Below are 10,324 nucleotides of genomic sequence, written 5' to 3'. Positions count from 1 at the left end.
TACATGGGTTTGGCAGAAATGACGTGCAGAATCCGAAACCAGGGAAGAGAAACAGCGGAAGAAGATTGGAAAAAATTTAAGGACTATTTAAAGAAGTATTGCAAAATTAATGAGTGTTAAATGATGTTGGATTAGAAAATAAGCAGTTACTAGCAGTAACGGATAAGCCAAGGAGAATAAGTAAGATTAAATTCAAGTTAAAATAAGGGAAGGATTTGCTGAAGAATTGATTAGAAATTGGAATACAGAAAGGGGAAGTATGAGGAAGTTGGGGAAGTAAATTATAAGAAAATAGGATTTTGAAATTGTACCTGTTTTTTGTTTGTTGTGTTTATTGTATTGTCTTGTTTTGTTTTCGTTGTTATAAAAATTATGGAAACTCTAATAAAAAAAAATTATTAAAAAAATAAAATAAAATAAAGTGGTGCTTCAGGTTAAGAACAGTTTCAGGTTAAGTACAGACCTCCGGAACGAATTAAGTACTTAACCCGAGATACCACTGTATACGTTTATTTTAGACCATACAGATTCTCCCCAACCAGTGGCGTAGGAAGGGGGGTGTGGTGGGTGTGGTGGGTGTGGGCCGCCCCAGGCGTCACCACTGGGGTGTGTGTGTGACAAAATGGCAAAAATACGTGTTTTTAAAATAAATTTTAAAAAATTAAAAAATTGGGCTCACGACACTTTTTTTTGGAAAAAATAATATTATTTAAAACGAGTTTGATAACTTCGCCTGACAATTAATTAACTTCAGCAATTCAACACAATACATATTGAAACTTTTTAGTTCAGTCAACAAACGCAACAAAACATGGCTGAACTCGACGCTGTGTAGTGGAGAGCAAATGGACAAGGAAGGGCAGGGGGTGTTTCTTTCTGCCTAAGTCTGTCTCTGCAGTTTGTACTCGAGCGAGACGTAAACAGCCGGTGACTCATCATCACTCAACCCGCAGCCAATCCTATCTGCACCGGGTACCAGCTGACCTTGCTACGCCACTGTCCCCAATATCCCGCCTCCTCCACTGAAATACCCTTAGCAGGACTCCCTGTGGAGAGTGAAGGACCACAAGCCAGTTTGCTCAGCAGTGTTGATAAAACATGCTTTTAATAACCCCCCCATTCTTTTAAGGATCAAGGGAGATTGTTCTGTCTGTTGGCTCCTCCAGTCAAATCAAGGGGTCTCTTCAAAATCTGCCTGTGCCCAGGCCCAAATCTGCTTTGGAAGTGGATTTTGCCCAAGCCTTGGAAAATCCTAGGCAGTCGTCTCTTGGACCAGAAGTTGTTTCATCACTGGCAACCCGGCAAGTACTTTCCACCCCAAGTGAGCTTGTGCGTCACCTGGGCAGGCCCTCTCAACTAAGCATGGAAATGTGCTCCAGTTCACATTTAAAGGTGAACTAACCTAATTCACACTTTCTCAAACAGCGCGAAAACCAAAAGACAGCCATCTTTCGAATTCTCACTTCTTTGGTTTTTGTAACCCAGTCCTCTAGCCAAATAATGTGCGTAAAAATGCACATGACAGGGCAAATAGTGCATATAAAAGTGGTAACTTGGTTTTCAAATGCCTTGGTTCCCAAACACCAAAAACCTGGAAGTGTTTTTTTGGAACCCGAATGTCTGATGCAGCTGTTGGCTGTTGTTTCCGGGGCACCTGCACCAATCAGAAGCCACGTCTTGGTTTTTGAACATTTCAGAAGTCAAATGGACTTCCAGAACAGATTAAGTTCGAGAACCAAGATACCACTGTATTTGGCACTTTTGTTTTGGCTATTTATTTTGCGTTTTTGTTTTTGAGGCTTTTTCAGTTAATTTGTTTTTGTGACTGTGTGGAACCCAGTTCAACTACTGATTGATTTATTTATTGTGTGACTGTGGAAATGGATAAAAGCCCCCCATCCAAACAATGACTATCATCAGTGCAGGTAAGAAATGTTTTAATTTTTTTTTAATCATCTACAATACTGTTTTATACATTTTAATAGTACAATACATTGATTATTGCTTTCATTTTATGGATCAATGGTCTTGTTAGAGAGTAAAATTCATGTTAAATTGCTGTTTTAGGGGTTGTTTTTAAAAGTCTGGAATGAATTAATCCTTTTTGCATTATTTCCTATGGGAAAGTGTGTCTTGGTTTTGGAACGCTTTGGTTTTGGAACGGATTTCCAGAACGGATTAAGTTTGAGAACCAAAGTACCACTGTATTGTCAAAAATGGAATAGAGAAATGCATTATTTTAGGAGCAATTGCTTTGCAAGCTTGTACGTGTTAGACAAACTTTCATATAAATCTATGTATATTAGGAGTAAGTTGAACTAAGATGGGGTGAATTTTCAGCAGGACATGAAACAAATATATACTCACAAATTGATGTGGAAATGTGGAGGACTGGACTTGAGAATCGAAAAATGAGAAATGAAGATAAAATTTGCCCACCCCTAACCCCAACCTAAGCTATGGAATACAGTACAGTGCAGTGGGGTGTCATGTATTTATTTATTCTTATTTAGCAAGATACGCACACCTATATAATTTAAAATACTGATGAAAACAGACTTTAAAAACATTAAACATATCTGAATTATCAAGATATATCTACAAACCAATAGCTTTTTAAAAGCAATGTACCCAATGAAATTCCATGTCTCTGTAGGCTTGCCTGTGGAAAGGAAGTCTAAGCAACGTTTAAAAGAAGCCTGCCCAATGAAGGAGGGAGATTATGTGGCCCTTGGGCAGGGCCATTTTAAGCATATCCGGCGCCATGGTGCAAAGATCCCCCCCCTTCCCCAGAGCTGTCACCCCTTCCCAATCCTCTGCAGGGATCGCTCTCCTCCCGAGGAGGCTTGGGAAGGAAGCTGCACGTCCACCAGCCCTATGGTTGAGGGGGCACAGCTGGCGTGCGTGCAGGGAAAGGGGAGGCAAAGCCACGCAGCTCCCCCACTCGCTGGGGCGCCCCTGAGAGGCCGGTGCCCTGGCGCAATGAGCCACTAAGCCCAATGGGAAAGACAGCTCTGCACTTGTGAAAAGTCCCAATTCCGGAGATGGGAGTCAGGCAGGCCAATCCGTCAAGTAAACTGATCCCAAGCTATGGAGGGCTTTGTATACTCATAGTCGCCCCTCTAATGTGGCTGAGTAGCAAACCAGAAGTGCAGACTGAAATGCTCTTTGATAGTGTTGAGGGGAAGGATGTAGAGAAACAAGCCTCTCCCTCTTCCTGTTACTGGAGGAATCTCTGTGAAAACGAGACCTGTCATTGGGTATGTTTTTGCTAGAATGAACTTAGTTGAACATTGAGGAAGTGAGCTTCCCCCCTGCCTCCTCCCCGCCTCCGAAACCTCAAATCAGCCTGTTTCCTGTTTCTGTGAGAAAAAACACATAAAGCTGCAAGTAAGTTTCAAATGGAAGCGAGCGTGCAGATAGAGATATCCGCTCTGCCTGCACCCAACTTGCTGCACCCCAAAAACGAACAGTGTGGACAATGAAGTCCCCTCTCCACAGAGTCCTGGTGTTGCATCTGATGGGAATCTTCACAGGAGACAATCAGGTATGAAAAGGCACCTTGGAGGGTAGAGGAGGGGGCAAAGGTGGGCTTCAGTCCAGAATTCAATCTTAAATCTGGAGTTTGGGTTTCACCAGCCTCCTATTAACAGGACTGGAGGAACCAGTAGCTGTGGCCAGGAAGGCCAGATCTGGAAGATGAGAAGCCACCAGTGTTGCCTACAGGGTTTCAGGCAAGGGATTTTCCCAGCCCTTTCAGGAGATGCCCACCTGGGACCTTCTGCTCTAACACAGGGCTTTGGCCATTCCTCAGACTTGGTCCAGGCATTCTCCAAGGAGGTCAGTCACTGACTGCTAACCTCCAGCGTCGAGGGTGCTATCCATTGGCAAGGGCTGGCTTTTGCAAGTATCTGATTGGTCCGTGGGCACTGTAGGTAACTGGATGCCAGACGAGATGGAGCCTGGAAAACATAAGAGCCTGCCTGTTGGATCAGGCCAGTGGCCCATTTATTCCACCATCTTGTCCACACAGCAGCCAACCAGATGGGAAGCCCACAAGCGGGGCATGAGTGCGAGAGAAACTGGTATTCAGAAGCATTACTGCGCACAGCTGTGGAGGCAGAACATAGCCGTCATGGAGAGCCTTCTCTGCCCCCTAAAGATCCAGATCTTTACTGAAGAAGTTGTTCACAGTTCCACCCCCCCCCAACCCTCAACAACTAGGGGCAGAGGGATCAATGCCTTTGCATGGAGCTGGAGAAGTAGTCAGAAGGAAGGCTTGCTGAGAGCCATGGAAGATACCAAGGGAAACATCGCTTCCTTGTTCTCAGTGCTAGCTGGACACAATCCTACTTCCAGGAAGCCAGACCCTCTTCACTTTGGGCAAAGATATATATTTGTTTTTTGCACATGTGCAGTTGGAAACAGCCTCAGCACACACCCCAAACAAGGAAAGGGGGCAGTTTGTAAAGAGGTCTCATTTCCTTTTTATTGTTTTCTTAGAGCAGGTAGTGATTTGGGGAACACCTTATTTATTCATTAAAAATTATGCACTGCTTGATTTGCGAAAACTAAACAAACCTCAATGTGCTTTACACAAAAAAATAGAACAAAAACAACAATTTATTAGCTATACCCTGCCCATTTGGCTCTGGGTGGCTCCCAACAGAATATTAAAAACACAACAGAACATCAAGCATGAAAAACTTCCCTAAAGAGGGCTGCCTTCAGATGTCTTCTAAAAGTCAGGTAGTTGTTTATTTCCTTGACATCTGATGGGAGGGCGTTCCACAGGGCGGGCGCCACTACCAAGAAGGCCCTCTGCCTGGTTTTCTTATTAATAAGAAAAATCAACAATGTAAAACTTTCAAAAAAAATTAAAACAACAATAGAGTAGAAACACTGAAGGACACACTCCTTTTTTGGAGGTTTCATGGCAGAGGTTGGATGGCCACTTATCAGGGATGCTGCGTAACTTGACCTGTGATAGGAGCCTCTATCACAAAGTCTCACCTTCCCAGCCTCTTCGTATGCTAAGCTACTTACCCATCTCATTCTTTTCTGCTTGAGGTCTCCCATAGCTCCAGCCCAAGACAAGACCGTTTTTTAGGCAACGAGTTAACGCTTGACATGGCCCTGGATTCCTTTGATGACCAATACGAGGGCTGTGAACAGACGATGGAGAAGGAGATTGCATGGCTAAACCAAACCGAGCTCCTCAAAAACAAAATTTATGCCAAAGCCTGGAAATTAGCAGCCAACTTGAGGGATGATAGTAACTGGCCCAGAAACCTCAAGCCAGAGTACGCTGCAGCAATCATGGCTTATACCCTTGAAGAACCCAAGTTGTATTCTGATTTCAACGCAGCTGTAAGAAAAGCTGGGGAATCCAAGGAACATTACCGGAATAATTTCAACTTCAAGACCTTCCACTTTCCCCTGACCAGAGCCCTTCAGGACCTGAGGACCTCCAACACCTCCTGCTACAAGGTGTTTCGCGGGGTCAGAAATATCCACTTCAGTGCTACTGTTAAGGATACGGTCCGTTTCGGGCAATTCACGTCCTCATCACGGCAAGAGGGGATTGCCCATGGTTTCGCTGCAGATCCTGAATCGAGAGTTGGACAGCCTGTGGCCAAAACCATCTTTGAGATTTACACTTGTCATGGGGTACTCATCAGAGAATCTTCTTCCTTCCCCAATGAGGACGAGGTTCTGATCCCACCCTATGAGCAGTTCAGGGTTGTAAGTTCCAGAAAGGATGTGGATGGTACAACCCGCATACAGCTCCGCTCTGCTGGGAAATTCAGCAAATACAACTGTGCATATGCAAGTGGTAAGAACCCAAGGAATTACTCCTGGGATCAGAGAATAGCCAAGTTTCTTTCCTTCCTTCCTTCCTTCCTTCCTTCCTTCCTTCCTTCCTTCCTTCCTTCCTTCCTTCAATGGAAGAGGGATAACTGTCATTAGTAGAAGAGTAGACCTATAGATATCAGTAGATTTAAGTCAATTTATTTCATTGCTCCCACTCTGGATATGTCTAATGTTGGATGTCAACCCCTAATATAACGAAGTAAAAGCAGCATCAAACAGCAGAGTTAAAATTATAGTTACAAAGCAGAGGCAAAGAAAGCAAACTTCTAACAGGAAAATTATATACAGTAGTTGTTAAAACAAATTTATTTAAAGATGAACCCTGTCCGCCCAATATTGGAATTGTAAAATAGCAGCTCATTTGTCTCATTTATTCACTACAAGTTAACTTCCTACCCAGATGCACTTTTTTGAAATGGTTCATCCACTTTCTCTTTTATTGTATTTCAACTTTGAATTTTCTTTTGTATTTGGTAGTTACTCTCCTTTTTGTTGCAAATTAATACGATAATAAAAATCAATAAAGGAGAGTGAAAGGGGCATTTGTTTGTCACCAACAGGAAAAGGGTTCCTGGATTTATTACTTCTCCCTAATACAGAATGAGATGGGCATTGCAGGGTTGCCATATGTCCCCCTTTTCCAGGACACGTCCTCTTTTTCGTGGGTAGAGAGCGATCCAGAGTTAAAACTTGAAGTTGGCAAATGTGCCTCTATTTTGCTCTAGAAAGGTTCTTTTTAGAGGGCTAACGGTGCCCTATATCTGGGATGGGGACCCTCAGGCCCAGGAGGTGAAGGAAGATGCCTGAGGACTCTCCCTTGGCCACAGCCCTTTGCCTCCTGGGCCCCACTCCTCGCTGGCTCAGCTCTGCAGCCTCCTCACATACTTTTCGCGGTGTGGAATGTGCTCGTGGGGTGCAATAATGCTGAGAGAGATGGGGGTGGCGGTGGATGTCCCCTTTTGGAGCATGAAGGATAATAATACATAAACGACTCATGCTGTGGTTCTTGTTTTAGGTGGGAACTATGAGGACGATGCTGTGGACCAGGGGTCACCCAACGGTTTGGACCAGTGGGAACACTTTGAATTCTGAGAAAGTGCTGTGGGTGCTGGTCACCAGAGACACCAGCTTGTGAAAGCGACTGGAGGGGCCAACGTCGTGTGTGCGACGTCACAACGTCAGGAGGAGCTGGGGGCAGAGCTGAACGCAGCAGCTGTGTGGCTTCAGTGGTCAGTGGCTCTGCCTCTCCTCCTCCCAGGGCCACCACCGACAGGAGGGGCTTTGAACCTCCTTCCCTTCCACAGCAGGAAAAGGAGGAGCCAGAGGCCAGAGCTAGGCCACCCTTGGCTCCACACTCCGCCTCCATGCTTTCTGAATGTTAGCAGGGTGTCCATACCACCCATAATATGGGGGAGGGGGACAAAAGGTCTCGGCCCCCAAGAGCTGGTGCCCCTGCCAGTCACGAAATGGCTGCCTTGGGGATGTGGAGCAGCACAAAATCCGAGCCTATTCAAAGGTGGACACCAAATCTGGTTGGACACATACCACGTTGAGATCCAACACACTCCCTGCTGTTAAAGACAAAAAGAGGACAATGGGAGCTAAGGTGATCCCCAAATGTTTTCCATAAGCCAGGAAGGTGATAGTCTTGGGGACACATTGATCTCTGTCCTTGTTTGGATGATGATCATCTGGATGATGATCATCATTTTGTGCAACGTTCTGCATCTGAGGAAGCGGGAAAGAGCGGCTTCCGCATCACTTGCATCCAGAACTACCTGTGCTCAATTACATTATGAGAATATATGCTGCTGTGGGGGTAGGTGAGGAAATAAGTATTTGTCAATAGGTACAGAGAGGCAAAAAAATATTTAGTTCATTTTTAAAAAAAAGTTTACCCTTGTTACTGACTTTTCCTCAAGGAGACAGAGGTGGTTCACAAGGTTTTTCTCATTTTGATCAGCAAAGCAACATTGTGCTCTAGGGTTGAGAGGCAATGACTTAGAATCATAGAATCATAGAGTTGGAAGAGACCACAAGGGCCATCGAGTCCAACCCCCTGCCAAGCAGGAAACACCATCAGAGCACGCCTGACATATGGTTGTCAAGCCTCTGCTTAAAGACCTCCAAAGTAGGAGACTCCACCACACTCTTTGGCAGCAAATTCCACTGTCGAACAGCTCTTACTGTCAGGAAGTTCTTCCTAATGTTTAGGTGGAATCTTCTTTCTTGTAGTTTGGATCCATTGCTCCGTGTCCGCTTCTCTGGAGCAGCAGAAAACAACCTTTCTCCCTCCTCTATGTGACATCCTTTTATATATTTGAACATGGCTATCATATCACCCCTTATCCTCCTCTTCTCCAGGCTAAACATGCCCAGCTCCCTTAGCCGTTCCTCATAAGGCATCGTTTCCAGGCCTTGGACCATTTTGGTTGCCCTCCTCTGGACACGTTCCAGTTTGTCAGTGTCCTTCTTGAACTGTGGTGCCCAGAACTGGACACAGTACTCCAGGTGAGGTCTGACCAGAGCAGAATACAGTGGCACTATTACTTCCCTTGATCTAGATGCTATACTCCTATTGATGCAGCCCAGAATTGCATTGGCTTTTTTAGCTGCCGCGTCACACTGTTGGCTCATGTCAAGTTTGTGGTCAACCAAGACTCCTAGATCCTTTTCACATGTACTGCTCTCAAGCCAGGTTTCACCCATCTTGTATTTGTGCCTCTCATTTTTTTTGCCCAAGTGCAATACTTTACATTTCTCCCTGTTAAAATTCATCTTGTTTGTTTTTGCCCAGTTCTCTAATCTGTCAAGGTCGTTTTGAAGTGTGATCCTGTCCTCTGGGGTGTTAGCCACCCCTCCCAGTTTGGTGTCATCTGCAAATTTGATCAGGATGCCCTTGAGTCCATCATCCAAATCTGCAAATCAGTTGCATTGAATGATTCCTGCCTAATCCTGAAGAGATGCCTCTTTCCCTTTGCTAATGCAAACAGTTTCCTATTGCTTCCATACAATGCTCCTAGTAGTTGTATTGCAAACATTTCCATATAAGGTATTGTTAGCGCTGTGCTTTTACTATGTTAAAAATTTGCCACTTTTCATCATTTGCCAGTTATTCTTCATAATTTTCTAAATTATTGCCTTTTTCATGTGGCTTGGCATAAAATAGCAAAAAGGAACGCGTTGTGTGCAGTGCACGCTGAGTCCTCTCTCTGCTGATTTTGAACTCTAGAGATGGCTTCCTTGTGGTCATTTCTTTCAAGTCACTTCCTGGAATTGAGGTGAAGAAAAATTGAGAAGCCAAGAAGCATCCAAATTCAACAATTTATTCTGAATTCTCACAAAAAAGTATGAGTGAATGTCCACAATGAATTTGGGACAATAAATTCCCCCAAGGAACGCCCTCTCCCTTGCAGTTTCTCAGCTTCCTGTGCCGAGAAGGTCCCTTCCGCACACAGAGAACAAGCAGAGCAGCAAACAGGCTTTGCTCCACAATGCTTAGTATTCATTTCATTGTCTTCTTGCATTTAGAAAGGTAAAGGGACCCTGACCATTATGTCCAGTCGTGGCCAACTCTGGGGTTGTGGTGCTCATCTCACTTTATTGGCCAAGGGAGCCGGTGTACAGTTCCCAGGTCATGTGGCCAGCAGGACTAAGCCACTTCTGGCGAACCAGAGCAGCGCACGGAAATGCCATTTACCTTCCCGCCGGAGCAGTACCTATTTATCTACTTGCACTTTGACGTGCTTTTGAACTGCTAGGTTGGCAGGAGCAGGGACCGAGCAACAGGAGCTCACCCTGTTGCAGGGATTCGAACCGCCGACCTTCTGATCGTCAAGCCCTAGGCTCTGTGGTTTAACCCACAGGGTCACCCGCGTCCCTTATTGCATTTATATCCAAAACCTATTCTATTTTATCCATTACACAACAAAGACAGGGAGATTCATGCTTCATTTCAGGAGCACACAGTCTTGACAGAATAAAACTGACTAAAAATGGATCACCCACCTCCCAAGTTTGTAAAATACTGTTAAGTTTTGCTGCAATGGTTTTGACTGCTTCCAACGGGGGCTCTATAAAGCCCCCACTTGTTCTTCAGAAGGAAAAATGAGGGTCAAGGAGGGGTTTTTTTGTTTTTGTTTTTAACCAAGGATGACCACTGGGTAGAAAACCGGTAGCTAAACAGGTAGTTAAACAGCCATTTGAGTCCAGGTGGGGAAGCACCAAAGACCTCAATATATCTTTACTTACAAATGAGGCCTGGTGGGTTGAAGGGGTGTGTGTGTGTGTGTGTGTGTGTGTGAGAGAGAGAGAGAGAGAGAGAGAGATGAATTGTGCAAACAGAGTAATAATAAATAAAAACCCTGAACCTTGGAAATGGCCAGAGTTTCATGCCATCCTCACTTCCCTCCTGCAAGTGGGATGATTCAGAGCATCCTTTCGACCCCTG

The 10,324-nt window shown here is 44.7% G+C and overlaps 1 protein-coding gene across 2 annotated transcripts; it reads left to right on the top strand.

Annotated features, from left to right (window-relative positions):
* Positions 1–2,213: 2,213 nt before the first annotated feature.
* Positions 2,214–7,537, top strand: LOC309515459 (erythroblast NAD(P)(+)--arginine ADP-ribosyltransferase-like). Of its 2 annotated transcripts, XM_082193249.1 has the most exons (3): positions 2,221–3,547; positions 5,071–5,836; positions 6,890–7,537. In XM_082193249.1, exons 1-3 carry the CDS (start codon positions 3,482–3,484, stop codon positions 6,964–6,966), a joined length of 909 nt encoding a protein of 302 aa, XP_082049375.1. In that variant the 5' UTR covers positions 2,221–3,481; the 3' UTR covers positions 6,967–7,537. The 2 variants fall into 2 exon arrangements, with proteins under 2 accessions (XP_082049374.1, XP_082049375.1); XM_082193248.1 differs by lacking the exon at positions 6,890–7,537 and having other exon boundaries at positions 2,214–3,547; positions 5,071–6,835.
* The last annotated feature ends 2,787 nt before the right edge of the window (positions 7,538–10,324 follow it).

This window comes from Podarcis vaucheri, assembly GCF_965113315.1.
Source record: "Podarcis vaucheri genome assembly, chromosome: 12".
In the NCBI taxonomy this organism is placed as follows: domain Eukaryota; kingdom Metazoa; phylum Chordata; class Lepidosauria; order Squamata; family Lacertidae; genus Podarcis; species Podarcis vaucheri.
The sequence above is the reverse complement of the archived record's forward strand: the minus strand, read 5'-3'. Positions and strand labels throughout refer to the sequence as shown.

Coding starts and splice junctions, on each gene's coding strand:
- LOC309515459 (XM_082193248.1), top strand. CDS start 3,482: ATGAAGTCCCCTCTCCACAGAGTCCTGGTGTTGCATCTGATGGGAATC. Junction 3,548..5,070: donor TCTTCACAGGAGACAATCAG/GTATGAAAAGGC, acceptor TTTCTGCTTGAG/GTCTCCCATAGCTCCAGCCC.